Below are 18,194 nucleotides of genomic sequence, written 5' to 3' on the forward strand. Positions count from 1 at the left end.
TTTTTCATGTTGTCTTTGACGATGGCTTCTCCTGTTATATCGTGTACGACTCGGATTGTCATGTCATGCCCGAGCAGACCATAATCCCTTTACTTCAATACTTCAGGACTTTGGCTAATCTCATTGAGGAGATACATTGACTCTTTTCAAATGAAAACCCCTCCGGCATATTTTACGTACACATTCTCTTCAGCATCAGGAGTTCTGTGATGAACTTACGATCTAGTTTTGCATTAAGTATTTTGAATCATATGGCGAAGCTTCTTCATCTCCTGGGTTGGTTGAGTGTATACTCGAACTGAAGAATGCCCATCTGTTGCATTGACATCAGCTTGTGTAGTCGAAATCCTGGCAGAGTCGAGGAACATTGATAAAGTTTGCAATATGCCTCTTATGCTGTGCTTGACTCGAACTGCAACGTTGTTCCCGGTCAGAAAGAAATCGCGCTTTTACAGACAGTAACCAGCTGGTGAGTCTGTTCATTATACACAACTATAATGCACATCAACGCCATCAAACACCATTATAATGGCGCATTACGTCTTCGGCACAATCCATATTCATGTAAGCGCAAGTTACTAGCATGAAATAAATGGCGTCCATTTGCATGCGAGGCGAGATTAAATTTTGGAAGATAGCCCTTCGAGCTGAGTTAAGCCTACCTTATGTGGTGGCTTGCGTGTTCCCTTCTGTCTTCCTTTTACTTTTGAATTGGTAAATATGATTCCTACTCTGCATTTTTTTTTTTTTTTTTTTTTTTAAAAAAAAAAAAAAAAAAAAAAAAAAAACACAATTACAAGGTTTTGAGACGCAGGGTTGCAATTTGGACTCAACAAAAGTCTTCGTCAATATGCTATACAAGATAGTTGACATTCGGCATCATGGCTCCGATGCATTTTTCACATAGTAAGCTAGACAATCAGCTTCACAGACAGCTTCTATCACCCGTCTTGCTACATCATTCCAATGGATCTATGTATGCACCTCGCAGGGAACCGTTCCAGTCGACGAGATATGAGAAGCACGACATACAACCCTTGCACCCGGGAAGAAGAGGGATAAATGAAACAGCTGCATAAATAAGCAATCTCACCTCTACTTGCTAAGCACAATCCGTTGTTACATCAACCTCTTAGATCCAAAATGAAGCTCCCTCACTCATCCACACCCTACAATTCCCTCCGAGAAGACCACCACCTCCCCAAACCAAAATGAAACAACCATCAACAACCTCCGATGCAAAAACCCAACCCTAAAATTTATCCGGTTCCAATGGCAAAACTACTCCGGGATCCTACGAAGCCGCACAGTCCCCATCCACCACTGCCTCCGACTAGCAAAGGAAAAAAAAAACCGTCGGGGTTCCACCCACCACATTCGAATCTATACTCAACAATACGCTCATTCTGAATTACAACCCAATTGGGGTAGACTGGCTTCTTCCATACTGGGACAGCGCCCGCACCAGTGCGCAGTGCGTCATCTCGGGGGATTCATATGCTACTGTGATGTGCGAGGTGGTTCGAACTAGACCAGGGAGTCTAGTTCCTCAGCTCGATCTGTGTCCACGGCGGGCGCTGGAAAAAGTAATGCGTAAAGCTATGGAAGTCCATGGTTTGAGCTTTCTGGTGGGATTTGAGGTTGAGTTTGAGGTTATGAAGGTCACGTTATATGGAAACGAGGTTATCCCGCACAGTACAGGTTTGAGACGGTTTGCTATCACCGATCAGGGAGATCCTTGTTTTGCGCATGTGGAGGAATGTATTCGTGAATTGCAATATGCTGGCATCGATATTGAGGGTTTCCAACACAAAGGCCGTCGTGGCCAGTACCAAATCTCCCTCCATCCCCAAGCACCACTACAAGCAGTTGACGAACTAATACTGGTCCACGACCGCATCAAGCGAGTCTTCGCCAAACACGGCTACAGAGCAACCATGTGTCCCAAGCCTACGCCAGCTCGACAAAAACCAACAGGCCAGCACATGCATATCTCAATGTCCTCTCCACATGCAGAGTCCTCCTTCCTGGCTGGTATACTCAAGCACCTGCAAGCACTCTGTGCATTCAGCTTACCTTATGACCTTTCCTATGAGCGCGAGCAACCATACTCCAACAGCGAATTTTTCTCCTGGGGCACACAGAACTGGGAGGTTCCCATCCGCAAAATCAAATCCGGGCATTGGGGTTTCCGATGCGTCGACCCGACGGCTAACATGTATCTCACACTCGCGGCTTTTCTTGGTGTTGGCATCCTGGGGATGCAGAATCAGGAGTCCCTGGTGTGGCCGGACACCGGCATCCCTGAGCGGTTGGATCCTGCTACGTTTCTGCCGAGCAGTTTGGAGGATGCGTTGTGTTTTCTTGAGGCTAACGCTGATGAGATAGAGGATATTATGGACAGTAAGATCGTTTATCGTTATATAGCGCTCAAACGGTTTGAATCATCGCACATGAGGAAATATCTCGAGGAGGCAAGAGGATTACATATTGAGGTTTTTTAGCGGTAATTGTTTTACTTCGATCCTCAGGTTTAGACATATTACAACGGACTTGGATGTCCCGTACAATATTCCTATCTAGCCCTGTATTTCTCTTGACAATGCTCATGTCGTCATCTACAAGGATTCAACGGTTGTAGGACCATTATAATAGTGCTGGAATGATTTCTAACATAGGGCAAATTAAAGATGGGGCTGTTGAATTCTGGGAATGGGGAGGACATTTTCTGCAACGTCAAAGGATCGTGGAAAATCAAGATGGTAGTGACACAAGTTGTTCACATTGCTGTCTTGGTTGTAGGGGAGTATGATATAAGTACGTCCATCAGCTAGTGCTGAACACCGGTCTGGTCCAACCCCAGAACTCTCATATGCGGATTGGGCGTAGTAAGAATAAGGCTCATAGATAAACCCATCCTTACCCGCCACAAACAGTCTCCTTAAAAGCGGAATCATCTCAAACATCTCACTCACCGATTGATACGCATGCCCAATATCCGGCTGTGGCCATTAAGCTGCAAAACCCAGGCCCCACATTAACAGGACTGTATGTCTTTGCAGACGGAACTGCGCAACAGTATAACCACGGCCTTTCGTTTTCAGCCATTTCAATCATGGACAATGGGATATAGTACATGTAATAGAACATATAGGCTAAAAACCACTCCCCAACTCAACAACCGTGGGCGCATACTCCCCCGTCTCCTCATCCTCATCATCAGCCATCTCCATCTCCACCTCCTCCCCATCCTCCAATTGCAACAACCCACGTCTAAGAACACCCTCAGGGTGCAAATCCCACTCATATTCATTCCTCACCCAAGCCTCCAGTTTATCCAACTCGTCTTTGACAATAGACCCAGCGCCGACATGACTAACTTCCTCGAACGACCTGACGAATCTGACTAACCAGCCGCGCAAGAACTCGCCGCCTTCATCTGCGTCGATGGCGAAGAACCCACCTTCTAGATCGTCGCAGCGTTGCAGTTGGAGGAGGAGTAGGCGGAGGACGTCGCGCATGAATGATTCTCGTTCTGCGATGGCGGCGCGGCAGGTTAGGATTAGTTCGAGGAGGCGTTTCCATTGTTGTAGGCAGGAGAAGTTGAGGAGGGTTAGGGCCGTGAGGAAGGTGAATTGGAGTTCGCCGAGAATTTGGGTCTCGCCTTCGCTGTGGTTTGTTGAGTCGGTGGGGGTGTATTGTTTGACTAGATCGCCCAGCGCCCAAGATTTGTCTTGTGCTGCTTCTGTTCGTTCTCGTCCGATTGCGCCCTCTCGCCATGTCTTTCGCAGCTCGATTGGGAGGAACGAGAATTCAACTTCTTGTCTCCCCATCCCGTCCACACCCGCTCCATCTGGCTCAGCACTGGCCAGCCCTGGAATATCATCCGTATCTCTCCTCGCCGTACTAGCAGACGTAATCATCCACCTCGGCCGCCCATCAGCATCAACCTCTGGATCCCCGACGATTCTCAATAGAACATCTTGTGACAGCCTATCCGTCAAACCACTCCAATCCCTCCTCCCCTCTTCTTCAATTTCCTCATCCTCCTCGTCAACCACCTGATTCTTCTGCACACCCTGCGCAGTCACCCGACTGCGATACCGAAACAGCTTTCCCGCCTGCCAGATCATGCCCAGATTCGCCTTGAAGCGCATCGCCTCTTGTCTTTCTGCATTGCTATCCCCCTTCAACGGGACGAGCGTTTCTGTGTCCACGTCCCATTTCCAGATGAATATCTCCGGCCCTGACCCCGTCCCTGTCGCTGTCCTTGTCGCAACTGTCCTGCGAGTATTGTCCTCATTGTCCTGAACGTAAAACCACCCCCCACTGCGCAGCGATAATGCCTCTGTTGTGCCCGAGTATAAGAAATGCCAGCCTGGTGGAAGATCGCGGATACCGTGGAAGTTTGCGGTAGAGGTAAAGGTGACGAGGTCGATGCCGACGAAGGTCTTCGGGGGGAGGTGGGGGATTAGAATTGTGGGGGTCGGGTGGATGGACATTTCGTTGTTTCTTTTTGATCGAGTTGAGAGAGTCGGTTGTAGAATCGTCAGTCGTGAGGTTGTCGCGCGGAAGAATCTAGGTCCGCTTGACGTCAATGGGGAGTTGACGAGCTGGAGCCAGTCGCATCAGAGTAGTCAAATCGAAGCTATCACTATGGTGTGAAATTCGAGACCGATATGAAAAATAAAGATTGAAAAAGTGACGAAAAGTGGCAGATCACCATGATAAGCACCTTATCAGTTACCGCCTAAAAGTTTTCTCTAGGAAATCATGCTACGAACAAATTTACGGGTAGAGAACAAAGTAATTCCCCAGCATAACATTGATACGCTAACTGAGATTTTATTTTCGGACAAGGAATTGAAGACCAGGCGAAAAAGCCGTTCTCCGCGTTTATTCCATCCACATCCGCAAAAGACACGTACTCGGGATAACCAACCGGACAAGTTGGAAGACAGCCCCGCACATGCTTACAGACGACGACCACGGCGACCACCCTTGCGACGGGTAGAGTCGGAAGGAATGGGGGTGACGTCCTCAATACGGCCGATTCTCATGCCGGAACGGGCGAGGGCACGGAGGGCGGACTGAGCACCGGGACCGGGGGTCTTGGTGCCGGTACCACCAGTGGCGCGGATCTTGACGTGCAGAGCGTTGATACCGAGCTCCTTGCAGCGGGTAGCAACGTCCTGGGCGGCCAACATGGCGGCGTAGGGGGAGGACTCGTCACGGTCAGCCTTGACCTTCATACCACCGGTGACACGGGAGATGGTTTCGCGACCACTATTACTTTGTTAGCATGCCATTCCGTATCCAATATTCATTGGAGCGCGAACCTCAGATCGGTGACGTGGACGAAGGTGTCGTTGAAAGAGGCGAAGATACGGGCAACACCGAAAACGAGCTTGCCTGTATTTTGTTAGCTGCTGGATCTCACAATGCGATAACACGAAACGCACCATCACCGGCCAGAGGACCGAGGGTGACATTCTCCTTAGCGGCGGCACCGGCGCCGGGGGTCTTCTTGGGAGCCATTGCGATTGTCGGTTGTGGGATGGAATATGGAAAGAGAAGAAGAGGAACAAGAACGACAGACTCAAATGAAAGTTGGATAGAAAAGTGGGTGTGTGCCCTAGACGGGGTTCGCCACTTCTAATTGGTCGTGCAAAGGCGGGAGGGATTCTCAAGCGAGGGAGTATATCCGGCAGAACGGAAGTTAGAGTCGGGCCGGGGCGGTGAGTGCTGACTGTCGGCGTCTATTTAAGAAATTTTCTTTCCCTTGCTTCTTCTCGACCAGTGTTGTTTTCAGTCGATATCAAGCAATTTGATTTGATTGCATTGCTGCAGCCGGTCTGCAGTACGTGAAAATGGTTCTCGCAAAGGAAAATGCCAGTATTGGCATCATCGGAATGGGAGACATGGGCAAGCTGTATGCCCAACGACTAAGTTCAGCGGGATGGAGGTAATGCTTTCTTCTCTGCTCCATTTCCCTTGTTCTAGGTAAGGATCTCTCTCCTTGTTATTCCCCGTTCTCTTACGTGATGACTTGAGTGCATTTGGCTCGAGTATGGCCTGGTGGGCTTGTCCGCCTTTCTGGTATGACTGTTCATCAGGTCGTCGATGATGTAAAATCTCAGCTACCTTACTTTTCTTTGTCTGATAATGTTCTCTTTACTTGCTTATTCTTATTGGAATGCGCTTCGAACCGATGCTAACTGTCTGGTTCAGATTATGCAGATACTCTTTATAATAATACTGGGAAATATCGGACTAACAGTAAAAGGATTAACGCATGCGATATACCAGAAAAATATGAAGAATTGAAACAAGAATTTGACACTCAAGTATGTCGTTCTCGTGCTCGTCTCCGGGCTACGCCGTTCATAGGCTCATTGTATGTATATAGAAAGGTGTCACAGTATTTCCGAATGGACACTTGGTTTCAAGAATTAGCGATTTCATTCTATACAGTGTAGAGGCGGGCGTTATCGACCGGGTAGTCGCCCAGTATGGACCGTGTATGTCTTGTATCATCTTGGTCTTGGTCATAGTCTAACTTGAACAGCCACCAAGGTCGGTGCCATCGTTGGAGGACAGACGTCGTGCAAGGCCCCGGAGCTAGCCGCGTTTGACAAACACTTGCCCCATGATGTAGAGATTGTATCGTGCCATTCGCTGCACGGGCCAAAAGTAAATCCTAATGGTCAGCCATTGGTACGTCTCGCCCCGGAAGGCGAATCCTAATCTACGATTAATGCAACAATAGGTCCTCATCCAGCACCGCGCCTCCGACGAAAGCCTGCACTTTGTCGAAAGCGCTCTCTCCTGCTTCGGCTCGAAGTATGTCTACCTTTCGGGCGAAATGCACGACCGCATCACCGCCGACACCCAAGCCGTCACCCATGCTGCCTTCCTAAGCATGGGCACAGCTTGGCAAGCCAACAACCAATTCCCATGGGATATGTCACGCTGGGTCGGCGGCATTGAAAACGTCAAGATCAACATCACGCTACGCATCTACTCGAACAAATGGCACGTCTACGCGGGTCTCGCGATCCTCAACCCAGCCGCCAAAGCGCAGATCCGGCAGTACGCCGAGTCCGTGACGGAGTTGTACAAGCTTATGATCGAGGGACAACGGGACGAGCTGAAGAGGCGGGTGAAAGCGGCTGGGGAATATGTGTTCCAGGCTGGGACGAAGGGGCAAGATTTACTGTTGAAAGATGAGGTGCTGGATCGGTTTTCGCTGTCGAATCGGCACCGCGAGGAGAGTCCGCCGAATAATCATCTGAGTTTGTTGGCGATTGTGGATTGTTGGTGGAAGTTGGGGATTGTGCCGTATGATCATATGATTTGTTCGACGCCGGTATGTCTTTTACCCTCAGGTGTAGGTACGGAGTATACGGGATTACTGATGTGTTACAGTTATTCCGTCTCTGGCTGGGCGTGACGGAGTATCTCTTTCGCAATCCGGAATTGCTTGATGAAGCGCTGGATACAGCGTGTGATGATAGCACGTTCCGTTCGGATGATCTGGAGTTTACGTTTGCTGCGCGGGTGCGTTCCTTCACTAACTCAATTGTCTCAACGCAGACTGATATTGAATTGACAGGCATGGTCCGACTGCGTTTCATTTGGCGATTTCGAATCGTACCGGGACCGATTCGAGCGGATCCAGCAGTACTTTGCGCCAAGATTCCCCGAGGCATCGAGGCTGGGCAACGAGATGATGAAGACTATATTGGAGAAGACAAAGTAACCGTACTACGTAGTGCTACTATTAATGTGATACTCAATGCATGCATAGCGATGTATGTACTTGTATGTAATGCCAGTGTCAGTAGTAATGAAGTGGAACTCACGTGTCTCGGCAATTCGATAATCCTTGGCGACTCCATCCATGACGCGTCGGACACCAGTATACACGAATGACAGGCGCAGGGAACATAATAATAGAAGTTATTTGGCGAGTGTCTCGTCTCACATCCGCTTTCCGGCTTCTCCGTATCGCGTATACTCTCGGCACAACGGTCCAGTAAGGTTATGCTATTGGCGAAATAGTTCCGCTGACTCATATGCTCCGATCGATAGGGGGATACTCCGTGCTGCTACAGACAATATAGAGTACACACTCGGTAGACTAAACAATGCAATGACATTCTCTATGTACTGTACAGCGCTTGGATAGAGTGTGAGCAAAGAAAAGGTACAGCAAACATAGGCAAGTTATAATATCGCTCTCGTACAGAAGTGGCAACACGTCCGGCCAAGCCAGGACAAGAGATTCACCAAGAAAAAAGTTTGCGGATTCGGGCTCATTTCTGTTTGGGGACTGCACTGACCAGCTCCTTTTACGGGCTGCCATTGCATTTATTATACGCCCACCACCGCTGCTGCTGTTGTCATTGCTGCCATCGCGCTGATCTCATGTCTTTCATTTGGGTCTTCTAGTTTTCTAGATCTTTTCTTATCGCTGTTTTATCTTCTTGTCATGCAGATCGCGGTGCTCTGGCGTAGGGCATGTCGATTTGCCACTGTATAGCCGGTATGTCTGGGTCTCTATGGACTCGCTATTAGCTATGTCTAGCATGCTAACAGTATAGATCTATGCATCGTTTTTGACGCACATCACTCCTTTGTACATTGATCATGAAAATACTCTCCTTTCTGGCCACTACGCTGGCCTATGGTACGTCTCCTTTCTCTTCAAGCCAATACAACGCTAACTGCTTTAGCTACACCCATCCTCGGGCAAATCATCTCCTACACTCCCTCCGAAGGCAGTGGAATTTCGTACTCCATCAACATCCCCCAACGCACAGCCGTCAATGGATCCGGCCCCATCTTCTTTCAATTGACAGCGCCCCCTCCTATCCAGTGGATAGCCCTGGGACAAGGTGCCCGCATGGTCGATGGGAATCTATTCATCGTGTATGCCGGCTTAGGCGGGAATATCACTCTCTCAACACGACGGGCTAAGGATCATGTCGAGCCAAAGTACAACTCCACCGTTGATGCATTTCTGCTCGACGGGTCGGGGTTTCATCATGGCAATATGACAGCTAACATCCAGTGCAATGACTGCATGCGTTTATTCGACGGACGGCCGATCCTCGGTCCCCAGAGTGATTGGATCTGGGCCATGGCGCACGGCGAACCCATCATGTCGTCGAACGTCACCCATCCGATCTCTCAACACGACTGGCACGGTATCTTCACGCTAAACCTAACCGAAGGCGTCGGGGGAGAAACAGAAAACCCCTTCCTCGTCTCATCACACACAATCATCGACCACACCTTCAAGTCCCCACAGCAGCAAATCAGCGACGCGCGTCTGCACAAGAAACGCATCGCGCACGGCGTCATCACATCCGTCGCTTTCGTCCTGCTCTTCCCTAACTTCGCATTGACTCTCTATATCCTCCCCTCCCGCTGGACAGTCCCCGCCATCCACGCGCCCCTGCAGATCTTTGCTGTTGCTCTGGCTCTAGCCGGGTACGCCATTGGGTTCTCCGTCGCGCACGATCTCCAGGAGGGTAACGACTACCATCCGCTTCTGGGGCACATCGCCGTCCTCGGCGTTGCAGTACTAATGCCCATCATGGGTATAATCCAGCATCTGCGCTTCCGCAAATACGGACTCAAAACGATCTGGGGTGTTATGCATCGCTATCTCGGACGCTTTCTCATAGCCCTGGGAATCATCAATGGAGGCGTGGGTTTCCACTACGCTATCGGGAAGAACCCGAATATACCTCCTGCGTCGCCGATTGCGTATGGTATCATATGCGCGTCTGTGGGTTTGATTTATGTTTCGGTGATTTACTGGAGACGGTCAAAGACAAAGGCCCGGAATGCGGCGGCGCAGGCGCAGGCTGGGTCTGAGGATACGCTGGCTGAGAATAAGGCAATTCCTGTTCAGGAGCGTGCTGTCGAGTCGACATCAGTCTCAACGGCGGTGTCAGGGTCGGGAGGGTCGGGTTCGACGTCGACGTTGAATCCGAGTACCACCAATGTTAGTGCCAATGGTGCTAAGGAAAAACCACTGGGTCCTTAGCACCTTCAACCTTTTTTTTTTCTTTCCTCTGTTTATCATGATTCAATGTGATTGCATCTCCGGAGTCTAGGTCTTGTCTTGTCTTGGGTGATGGATTGGTTTGGCATTTCTTTCTATCCTGTTTACATAATCTTATCCATTGTATATAGATTTCGGGTCCTTTTTTCTCGGAAGAGGTTGGTGCCGACTGGTCGGGGCCTACCATTTGTACATGCGAGTGTGAAACAAAAGGATTATATTGATCAGTGTCTAGTCGTCATTGCCTCTATAGATAGGTCTAAGCAACCAATGCCTGATAACGGTAAGTGTAACCCTACATCCAACGGTCTACAGCCGATCCCAGTCAAGGCATAGGGCGTAGCGTAGGGTGTACACGGAGTATGGAGTAGGGCGTGATACCCACTGCGGTTAGCATCGGAGTTTCGAAGACGCGGGAAAGGGAAAGAGAAAGAAAAATCAGACAGTACAATACGATACCACGGCAACTGGATCAATAGGCGTGTAGAGTGATATAATTCAATTGGAATAATAGAGCATGCTGTAAAGAAACATTGAAACAGAGCAATATCAAAGTACTAGTAGTCGTATCGAAAATTTCTGTTATCGATAAGATATCCGGCAATTTCACCAAAACGGCAACCCCGGACCGAACCATAAATTGAGTCACTATCCTCTCTCTCTTTTCTTTCTCTCATTTCACTTTGTTCAAAGCAATTGCCTGGAATCAGCCTGTCCAATTGACACCACAACCGCCAACATGGGCTCCATCACCCCCGATCTCGACGCCTCCACCATCAACTTCACCCCTAGCACTTCCCTCCGGCCCGTCCCAGCAATCGGCTCCCCAGAGGAAAAATCCCACTCCTACTGCACCGACCACATGGTGACAGTCCGCTGGACCGTCGAATCCGGTTGGCAAACACCTGAAGTCCGCCCCTTCGAGAATCTGAGTATCCCGCCGACAGCGTCGTGTCTGCACTATGCCACCGAGTGCTTCGAGGGCATGAAGGCGTACCGTGGGTACGATGGGAAGTTGCGTCTCTTCAGGCCCGATTGTAATGGGGAGAGACTTGCGAATAGTGCGGTTAGGACTTCGTTGCCGGGGTTTGCGCCGGGGGAGGTGAAGAAGCTGGTGGGGAGGTTGTTGCAGATTGATGGGCCGCGTGAGTCGCCCCCTCCTGACTTTCTTTGGCTAGGTACAGAGTACTGACAAATTGTAGGCTGGCTTCCCAAAGACCAACCCGGTCGCTACCTCTACATCCGCCCCACGGTCATCGGCAACGGCACGCAGCTCGGCGTCCAAGCCCCCAAAGAAGCCCTCCTCTTCATCATCGCCGTCCCCTGGCCCGACATGTCCTCCAAGCCGTCCGGCCTGAAGCTCCTCGCCTCCACACCGGACACCATCCGCGCCTGGCCAGGTGGTTTCGGCTACGCGAAACTCGGCGCAAATTACGGGCCTAGTCTTGCGGCGCATGGCGTCGCGACGGGGCAGGGATTTGATCAGGTGCTTTGGCTGTTTGGGGGGGAGAGGCAGGTTACGGAGGCGGGGGCTAGTAATTTCTTCATTGTGTGGGAGGGTAAAGATGGAAAGAGGGAGTTGGTTACGGCTTCGTTGGAGAGTCAGGTGATTTTGCCGGGTGTTACAAGACGGAGTGTGCTTGAGCTTGCGAGGGAGCGGTTGGCTTCGCCTTCGGCGACGGGGTTGCCTCCTGTTGATGTTGTCGAGAGACCGTTTACCATCGGCGAGGTCGAAGAAGCCTGGAAGGAGGGTAGAATCATCGAAGCCTTCGTGTCTGGGACTGCCGTAAGCCCCCCACCCCATCACCCTTATCGCTTTGTTGCTGACAGAACAGTACTTCATTGCCCCCGTGCAAATCATCCGCAACGGCGACGTCGACATGAACATGCTCGAAGCCGGTGTCGAGCGCGCTGGATACGCCGCGCAGGTCAAGTCGTGGCTTGGGGCTATTATGTTTGGCAAGGAGGAGCATGAGTGGGGGTATGTTATTGAGAATGAGGATGGGCAGTAGTGCACATACAGAGTAATTGGGTGTACATATCGTATCTGTTTATAAAGATGGGACGATATTATGGGTTTATGGCTTGAAGATTGTAAATATCGAATGTGTTGAAATGATTTTTTTTTTTTTTTTTTTTTTTTTTTTTTTTTTTTTCCCGTTATAAAGCTTTGGGTGCTTGAATTCTTTGACTAAAGACTGTTGAAAATTATTGGATTACTCTACTTTGATATTATGACAGCAGTGGTTGAATAGATCCATGCCAGTAGTCGCTCTAAGGTGATGCGGGGGGTGTGTGTTCGGGATATATATCGCAAGCAAATCTCAGCAAATGATACAACCCCCTCGTAATGCAGCATAGAAGAGTTAGCGACTCCAGAATAAATTGTATTATTTAAAAGTATAGTATACTAGTACGTCGAGGTATCACAACAAACAAACAACAAAACGATCTGCACCAAATACAACACATTACAAAACACATACTTGTCAACAGCACAAATCGAAGAGACAAATCCATGCAAATGCAAGGCAGGCCAGGGCAGCTACAGCAACAACAACTCCCCCGTCGCCGCACCACCCGCCAATTGCGGCTGATAAACAGACTGCTGGTTTTGATTCACCACATACTGTGATCCCAATGCGCCGCCGCCACCTGCAGCGCCGTCGCCGTCGTCGCCGCTGCGCCCACCCAGATCCATGGCTGCCATTTGCTGGCTGCCGACGCCGTTAAAGTAGACGTCTGCTGCGCTGACCGCGGCATTCATGTCTGCTGCATCGGGGCCGAGGCCGGTGACTGGGGAGGGTGCGATGACGGATGGGTCCGTGGGGTTAGGGAAGGAGGTGCTTAGATGGGTTGGGGCGGTGGTTGTGATATTGGCGGTGCCGGTTGGGTTGGAGGCAAGCGGGGTGGTGGTGGTGGGGGTTGGGTTGAACTGCAGCATGGGGTTGCTGTTGCCGTTTTGGTCGCGGGGCTTTTGGAGTGCCGGGCTGTATTGGAGACGGCGGCTGCGGGCGCTGCGGAAGACTTGCTGGATGGGTTTGAGGTAGACGGTGGCGAGGGTGCCGATGTTAAGGCAGAGTTCTTCGAGAGTGCGGCTGTCGAGTTTTTCGCTTTCTGCGCTGATGGGTGGTTTTTGGCCCATTACTATGTTGCGTGCTGTGGCAGGGTCTGTTGACAGAAGACGCCAGTACATGTAGCCGCGGTCTCGGAGGTCGGGGTCGTCGATTTCTTCTGTGCACCATTTCAGAATTTGAGGGACGAGTTCTTGGCCCTTGGTTGGGCGCTGGATGAAGAACTTGACGGTTGCTGTGAGTAGGGCTAATTGCACTTCAACTGTTTCGTCGTGGAATGTTGCCAGGTAGTCTTGAAGGAGTCCGTCCGAGTTCTCAATTCGATCCGCATACTGTCCGATGATCCAAATGATAGCCGCCTTTGCTTCAGGCTCATCCAGATCATCAATGTTCTGGATAACATTGCCTATAATGTTCTCGTATTGATTGGGGTATTTGCGGAAAATGTTCCGAATTACCACGGTTGCTTCCTGCACGATATACGGAATCTTGGCGTTGACCAACTCCAACAGTGTGTCGATACATTCCCGTGCCGCAGACTCGATCTTGATGGCCAGTTTCCCGATGGCCCGAACAGCCTTTCGTACAAAGTGCACATCAATCTCCGTTGCGTACTCCCGCAACTCTGCCAGCACTACAGATATGTTCTCCTGGGTGGTCAGCATGAAGATCAATTCTAGCTTGGTCACTTTGACGTAAATCGGGTCGTTGTAGTTGCAGAAGAATACCCGGATATCATTCCGGAGGACTTCGGGTCTCTTCTGCAGGATGAGGATGGCATTTCGAAGAGCCAAGTACTGCACCTCCGGCGGCTTTGAAAGCAATGTAACGAGAGGCGGCGACAATTTCTTGCACAGCGAGTTAACGTGTCTTTCGTCCGCGATGTAGTTGATGAGGTACAGAATAACACGAATAGAGGTAAGAACCACTGCGGAGTTCGAGTGGGAGAGTCGCGGTGCAATTCGTTCAGCAAGCAGCAATGATTCCGCCGAATCCTGTGGTACGTACGACATGAGGGCTTCGAGGATGTATGACTGACCCCACTCAGAGCAGTCAGGAAGAATAGACACCAATTTCGATGCACTGTTGTAGTCAATTGTCAAAGAGATGGTTTCACTTCGTCCCCAAATGTCCGTCAGCGAGGCGAGAACGCTAGACACAACTGTGGGGTTCTCGTCCTTGAGCATTCGATTCAACCGATCAATCAAATCTGAGCTTTCCACCATTTTCCTATCATGCTCATAAAGTTTAGCGACGCAAAAGGCAGCAGTCTTGCGGACGTAGGGATCCATATCACTCATCAGGCGCTTGGCTGGTTGAATAGTTGCCTCGACAAACTCCCGGACATGGACGTACGAAATGGTGCGCAGCGCCAGAGCGCGAACCAAGGGGTTAGAATCTTCCATGTCCTGCAACCATTAGCATTTCACTTCCAAGCGGGGGATGTCAACGTACATCAACCAGAATTGGCAAAGCCTTCATCGCCACATCAGGCTTCATCCTCGAGTAGTTAACCAAGAACAAAAAGCACCTGCACAGATCAGTCATTGCTCCGATAAACAGCATTGCAAAGCATACATTTTCTTGATCTCCAAACTGGGCAAATTCATACACCCAATGACATCCGGAAACAATGCGATCATATCGTTATTGCTCATGGTCATGTTGGCCACGATCTTCTTGAGGGCGATCTTCTTGGCCGAGTAGTTTTTGTCTTTCTTGCCGCCGCTGCTGAGCTCCTGGCGCAGCTCTGCGACTTTTCCCTGTGAGAGAAAAACACGTAGTGAGTCATGATTGTTCGTAAGAGATGCCAATCCGGGTGCTAATCCGGCCAACATAGGTATAATTTGGAAAGGGGATTGCTTGCGACCAGAAACGAGACCAGTAACGACACATCGCCTTAAAAGTGATATAAGAATCACAGACAATACACCAGATATCATCCGTGTCACCAGCCAGATCACACGAGGGATGAAGAATGCTCATATAAATATCCTATCGTCCCCTCGCCAGATCCTCGATCTCCAATCCCCAACCAACCCCGCCCAATCCGAACTATGCAGCCATGCGACAAATGATAAGGGGAGTATTCTAACGTACCCTCGCGAATAACTTTGCATCTCCCCCGGAACTCATTGTGAATTTGCGAAACGGTAAATCACTGCTCTTTTGTCACTTCGAGGCGGCGGGGGTTCAATCGTTGTACAGATCGCAAGCGCAGATCGTTTGTCTCTGTGGATATGCGAATGCCCGAGAAAATTCAAGGAGAGGGGGGATGGATGCGAATCGGTGGTCTTTCGCGATCTGTCTTCAGTTACGCTGCCGTTATGAATCTTCCATTCCCGCTCGGGGGTTTCAGTCGAAGGTCACGGAGAACGACGCCACTCCGGATTGAATGGTAATGAGTGAGCGTCACAAAAGGAATAAAGAACGATAAACCAATTAGCCGTATTATGTAGTCCAAGCGAAGACGTTAAGGAGAGAAAAGAAGCGTAGTATGGAGGTACAAGTACAGTAGTCTGGGTCGAAACCCAAAAAGGAGCGGATGGGATCGGCTTGCCGCCAACTCCGCGCGCTTGGGTCGGGGCCGCTTCCAGACCACCACCTTATTCTGCACCACCACCACCACCACCACCACCACCAAGCTTTACCATCACGTTCTATCGACAATTATCGCAATGGCAGAAAAAGCTGCGCAGCCTGGATTTGATCCTCCTCCTCCTCCGCGATGGGTGGTCTCGCTGAATACCCCTTTATCTCGACCGTCCAAGGCGGCGGCCAACATCCCCGATCCACCTGGGTTTTCCAGAGCTAAGCCTGTACGTTTCTTGCTGAGATAGGCTATAGCAAGCAGGATACTAATTGACGATGTTTTAGCAAACTCAAAAACAGCAACAACAGCAACACCAGGCCACCCCCTCTAAACCCATCGAAACCGACGCTCTCAAGGTCAAGAAAGCCTGGGAAATCGCCATGGCCCCGTCAAAGCAACTCCCTATGAACGCGATCATGATGTACATGTCCGGAAACAGTCTACAAATCTTCAGTATTATGATGGTGTTTATGTTGTTTAAGGGTCCTATCCAGGGTTTGATTAATACAAATGCGGTGTTTGCCAAGTTCGACACGAAGGGGACGCATAAGAAGTTGCTGGGTGTGAAAGCGGTTTATGTGTTGATGCAGTTTGGGTTGTTGGCGTTGGGTGTGTGGAAGGTTAATGCTATGGGACTTTTGCCGTATGTAGTCCTTGCTCTTGTTCTTTGTGGATGTGCTACTGACGGTGGACAGGACTACGAGGTCGGATTGGTTGGCTTGGGAGTCGGAACGGCAACCGCTGGAACGGGCCTATTTTGCGTTTGGCTAGATAGTGTGAATATTATATACCATGTGTTGCGCAAGATGTTGCACGTAGCAAGGTTCATGACGGAATGGATAAGGTTTAGCAGAGACAGTTCTATGCCTTGGCCTTCACACACGCATTCAAAAAGACTTGGCAAAACTCCCAAACGTCCACATACGTATTGTACAGAGGAGCCGGTGCAACACGGATGACATCAGGCTTCCTCTCATCAACCACGATGGCATGTTCCTCTAACGACTCCAGAACGCTGTCGAGGAGACCTGGCTCTAAACGTAGACTCAGCTGAGCACCACGTTCTGCTGGATTCGACGGTGTGATAATGGTAAAAGGCCTCTCAGACGAGTCGACGGGGTAGGTCAGTAGTAGATGTTCCAAGTATCCAGTCAGCGCCAATGATCTTTTACGGATATCGGCCATTGTGGTTCGGTTGAAGAGCTCCAAGGATGCGACAACTGCATTCATGTCAAGGACGGATGGGTTGGACAGCTGGTAGCCAGCTGCACCTGATTGCGGCACGAATTCTGGAATATGAGTTAGAATCTGCAAGTCGGAAAATGTGTTGAGGTTCCATACTATTCTCCATGAGAAACCGTCTGCCCTTATCATCTCCCCACCATCCAGCAAGCCTTTGCCGGAATCCCTTCTCAGCATCCACCTGTCCATGTTTTTCATGAACAAAGATAGCAGCCATCCCTCCCGGTCCACTGTTCAGATATTTGTAGTTGCACCATGTCGCAAAGTCGACGCCCCAATCGTGCAATCGCAAGTCGACATTACCAGCTGCATGAGCGCAATCCCAGCCAACCAATATACCTTTCGAACGAGCATAGGCCGTAATCTTCTCAATCTTGAAATACTGCCCGGTATAGAATTGGATTGCGGAGAGGAAGAGTAAGGCAGTGCTCGAGGCGTGTTCATCAATGACTCGCAGGATCTGCTCGGTGCTCAGAGTCGGGAACTCGTGGTTCTCCGGCTCGATCAATACCATGGCGTCATCCGGATTGAAACCGTGAAGCTGAATCTGAGACTCGACGGCATACTACTTCATCCTGTTAGCAATTCATCCTTACCCCAGACATAAGGGCTCGCACATGATCACTCGGAAACGCCTTCCCCTCCATAATAATCTTAAACCTCCCCTCCGTCGGCCGATAAAAGCTCCCCAGCAACACATGGATATTCGCCGTCAACGAACCCATAACAGCAACCTCACTCTGCAACGCACCAACAACAGGCGCCATAAGCCTCGATCCAGCCTCATCGACATCGACAAATGGAGGGAGGAATTGGTCCTCGTGGGGGGTGAAATGTCCGGTTACGCCTTTGGTTGCCCATGTTCGGAGGTAGTATTCGATGTACTTTTGGGTGCTGCGGGGTTGGAGGCCTAAAGAGTTGCCGCAGAGGTAGATGCTTGGTTCTGAGGTGTCTTGATCTGCTGAAGTTAGACTAGTATAATAAACTGGATGTGAATTGGCGTACCCTCGACAGCCAGCGTCTTTCGCTGAAGGTCATTCCGCGATGGAATGATGAACTCTTCACGGAATGAACGTAGAGGATCCTGCGCATCGCGGGCCTCAGCCTCTTGTCTGGAGTAAACCCCGACCTGGTGTACTTGCACAGTCATTTCCCTGGTATTCCTGTCAAATACCAGTCGATAAATTGCTCTAAAGCGATAAGCTGC

The 18,194-nt window shown here is 50.1% G+C and overlaps 10 protein-coding genes across 10 annotated transcripts; 5 read left to right on the top strand and 5 right to left on the bottom strand.

The window, feature by feature from the left end:
* Window positions 1-850: 850 nt before the first annotated feature.
* EURHEDRAFT_519139 (glutamine synthetase bacteria) lies at window positions 851-2,504 on the top strand (the record flags this gene model as incomplete). Its single annotated transcript, XM_040786754.1, has 3 exons — window positions 851-906; window positions 1,150-1,309; window positions 1,338-2,504. 3 exons carry the CDS (start codon window positions 851-853, stop codon window positions 2,502-2,504), a joined length of 1,383 nt encoding a protein of 460 aa, XP_040634136.1.
* A 420-nt stretch (window positions 2,505-2,924) lies between these two features.
* EURHEDRAFT_417414 (AAR2 splicing factor family protein) lies at window positions 2,925-4,667 on the bottom strand. Its single transcript, XM_040783192.1, has one exon. It carries the CDS (start codon window positions 4,500-4,502, stop codon window positions 3,156-3,158), a length of 1,347 nt encoding a protein of 448 aa, XP_040634137.1. The 5' UTR covers window positions 4,503-4,667; the 3' UTR covers window positions 2,925-3,155.
* A 123-nt stretch (window positions 4,668-4,790) lies between these two features.
* Window positions 4,791-5,610, bottom strand: EURHEDRAFT_417415 (40S ribosomal protein uS11). Its single transcript, XM_040783193.1, has 3 exons — window positions 5,463-5,610; window positions 5,340-5,412; window positions 4,791-5,286 (listed from the first exon to the last, which is right to left on the bottom strand). The coding sequence occupies exons 1-3, from the start codon at window positions 5,536-5,538 to the stop codon at window positions 4,974-4,976; spliced, it is 462 nt and encodes a 153-aa protein (XP_040634138.1). The 5' UTR covers window positions 5,539-5,610; the 3' UTR covers window positions 4,791-4,973.
* A 260-nt stretch (window positions 5,611-5,870) lies between these two features.
* EURHEDRAFT_467129 (prephenate dehydrogenase (NADP(+))) lies at window positions 5,871-7,762 on the top strand (the record flags this gene model as incomplete). The annotated part of the gene is made up of 7 exons (XM_040785157.1): window positions 5,871-5,965; window positions 6,287-6,347; window positions 6,410-6,521; window positions 6,569-6,717; window positions 6,770-7,369; window positions 7,429-7,560; window positions 7,616-7,762. The coding sequence occupies 7 exons, from the start codon at window positions 5,871-5,873 to the stop codon at window positions 7,760-7,762; spliced, it is 1,296 nt and encodes a 431-aa protein (XP_040634139.1).
* A 242-nt stretch (window positions 7,763-8,004) lies between these two features.
* EURHEDRAFT_417418 (uncharacterized protein) lies at window positions 8,005-8,663 on the bottom strand. The gene has a single exon (XM_040783194.1). It carries the CDS (start codon window positions 8,366-8,368, stop codon window positions 8,144-8,146), a length of 225 nt encoding a protein of 74 aa, XP_040634140.1. The 5' UTR covers window positions 8,369-8,663; the 3' UTR covers window positions 8,005-8,143.
* Window positions 8,653-10,060, top strand: EURHEDRAFT_519143 (cytochrome and DOMON domain-containing protein; the record flags this gene model as incomplete). Its single annotated transcript, XM_040786755.1, has 2 exons — window positions 8,653-8,692; window positions 8,739-10,060. 2 exons carry the CDS (start codon window positions 8,653-8,655, stop codon window positions 10,058-10,060), a joined length of 1,362 nt encoding a protein of 453 aa, XP_040634141.1.
* A 561-nt stretch (window positions 10,061-10,621) lies between these two features.
* On the top strand, window positions 10,622-12,211 carry EURHEDRAFT_417420 (branched-chain amino acid aminotransferase, cytosolic). Its single transcript, XM_040783195.1, has 3 exons — window positions 10,622-11,223; window positions 11,281-11,864; window positions 11,914-12,211. Exons 1-3 carry the CDS (start codon window positions 10,818-10,820, stop codon window positions 12,088-12,090), a joined length of 1,167 nt encoding a protein of 388 aa, XP_040634142.1. The 5' UTR covers window positions 10,622-10,817; the 3' UTR covers window positions 12,091-12,211.
* Window positions 12,212-12,422: 211 nt separating this feature from the next.
* EURHEDRAFT_417421 (putative AP-2 adaptor complex subunit beta) lies at window positions 12,423-15,637 on the bottom strand. Its single transcript, XM_040783196.1, has 4 exons — window positions 15,253-15,637; window positions 14,731-14,915; window positions 14,608-14,683; window positions 12,423-14,561 (listed from the first exon to the last, which is right to left on the bottom strand). The coding sequence occupies exons 1-4, from the start codon at window positions 15,286-15,288 to the stop codon at window positions 12,624-12,626; spliced, it is 2,235 nt and encodes a 744-aa protein (XP_040634143.1). The 5' UTR covers window positions 15,289-15,637; the 3' UTR covers window positions 12,423-12,623.
* Window positions 15,638-15,756: 119 nt separating this feature from the next.
* On the top strand, window positions 15,757-16,703 carry EURHEDRAFT_417422 (ER membrane protein complex subunit 4). Its single transcript, XM_040783197.1, has 3 exons — window positions 15,757-15,971; window positions 16,030-16,388; window positions 16,441-16,703. Exons 1-3 carry the CDS (start codon window positions 15,831-15,833, stop codon window positions 16,514-16,516), a joined length of 576 nt encoding a protein of 191 aa, XP_040634144.1. The 5' UTR covers window positions 15,757-15,830; the 3' UTR covers window positions 16,517-16,703.
* bna5-1 (kynureninase) lies at window positions 16,607-18,137 on the bottom strand (the record flags this gene model as incomplete). The annotated part of the gene is made up of 4 exons (XM_040785154.1): window positions 16,607-17,034; window positions 17,087-17,552; window positions 17,605-17,948; window positions 17,993-18,137. 4 exons carry the CDS (start codon window positions 18,135-18,137, stop codon window positions 16,607-16,609), a joined length of 1,383 nt encoding a protein of 460 aa, XP_040634145.1.
* Window positions 18,138-18,194: the final 57 nt, after the last annotated feature.

Source organism: Aspergillus ruber (assembly GCF_000600275.1).
Source record: "Aspergillus ruber CBS 135680 unplaced genomic scaffold scaffold00049, whole genome shotgun sequence".
NCBI lineage: Eukaryota > Fungi > Ascomycota > Eurotiomycetes > Eurotiales > Aspergillaceae > Aspergillus > Aspergillus ruber.

Excerpts from the sequence above, each read along its gene's own strand:
- EURHEDRAFT_417414 (XM_040783192.1), bottom strand. The coding sequence starts at position 4,502 with ATGTCCATCCACCCGACCCCCACAATTCTAATCCCCCACCTCCCCCCG.
- EURHEDRAFT_417415 (XM_040783193.1), bottom strand. The coding sequence starts at position 5,538 with ATGGCTCCCAAGAAGACCCCCGGCGCCGGTGCCGCCGCTAAGGAGAAT. Across the intron at positions 5,413-5,462 it reads CGGTCCTCTGGCCGGTGATG|GCAAGCTCGTTTTCGGTGTT; the intron begins GTGCGTTTCGTG and ends AACAAAATACAG. Across the intron at positions 5,287-5,339 it reads GTCCACGTCACCGATCTGAG|TGGTCGCGAAACCATCTCCC; the intron begins GTTCGCGCTCCA and ends ACAAAGTAATAG.
- EURHEDRAFT_417418 (XM_040783194.1), bottom strand. The coding sequence starts at position 8,368 with ATGGCAGCCCGTAAAAGGAGCTGGTCAGTGCAGTCCCCAAACAGAAAT.
- EURHEDRAFT_417420 (XM_040783195.1), top strand. The coding sequence starts at position 10,818 with ATGGGCTCCATCACCCCCGATCTCGACGCCTCCACCATCAACTTCACC. Across the intron at positions 11,224-11,280 it reads GTTGCAGATTGATGGGCCGC|GCTGGCTTCCCAAAGACCAA; the intron begins GTGAGTCGCCCC and ends GACAAATTGTAG. Across the intron at positions 11,865-11,913 it reads CCTTCGTGTCTGGGACTGCC|TACTTCATTGCCCCCGTGCA; the intron begins GTAAGCCCCCCA and ends CTGACAGAACAG.
- EURHEDRAFT_417421 (XM_040783196.1), bottom strand. The coding sequence starts at position 15,288 with ATGAGTTCCGGGGGAGATGCAAAGTTATTCGCGAGG. Across the intron at positions 14,684-14,730 it reads AGTTTGGAGATCAAGAAAAT|GTGCTTTTTGTTCTTGGTTA; the intron begins GTATGCTTTGCA and ends TGATCTGTGCAG. Across the intron at positions 14,562-14,607 it reads CTTTGCCAATTCTGGTTGAT|GACATGGAAGATTCTAACCC; the intron begins GTACGTTGACAT and ends TAATGGTTGCAG.
- EURHEDRAFT_417422 (XM_040783197.1), top strand. The coding sequence starts at position 15,831 with ATGGCAGAAAAAGCTGCGCAGCCTGGATTTGATCCTCCTCCTCCTCCG. Across the intron at positions 15,972-16,029 it reads GGTTTTCCAGAGCTAAGCCT|CAAACTCAAAAACAGCAACA; the intron begins GTACGTTTCTTG and ends ACGATGTTTTAG. Across the intron at positions 16,389-16,440 it reads AATGCTATGGGACTTTTGCC|GACTACGAGGTCGGATTGGT; the intron begins GTATGTAGTCCT and ends GACGGTGGACAG.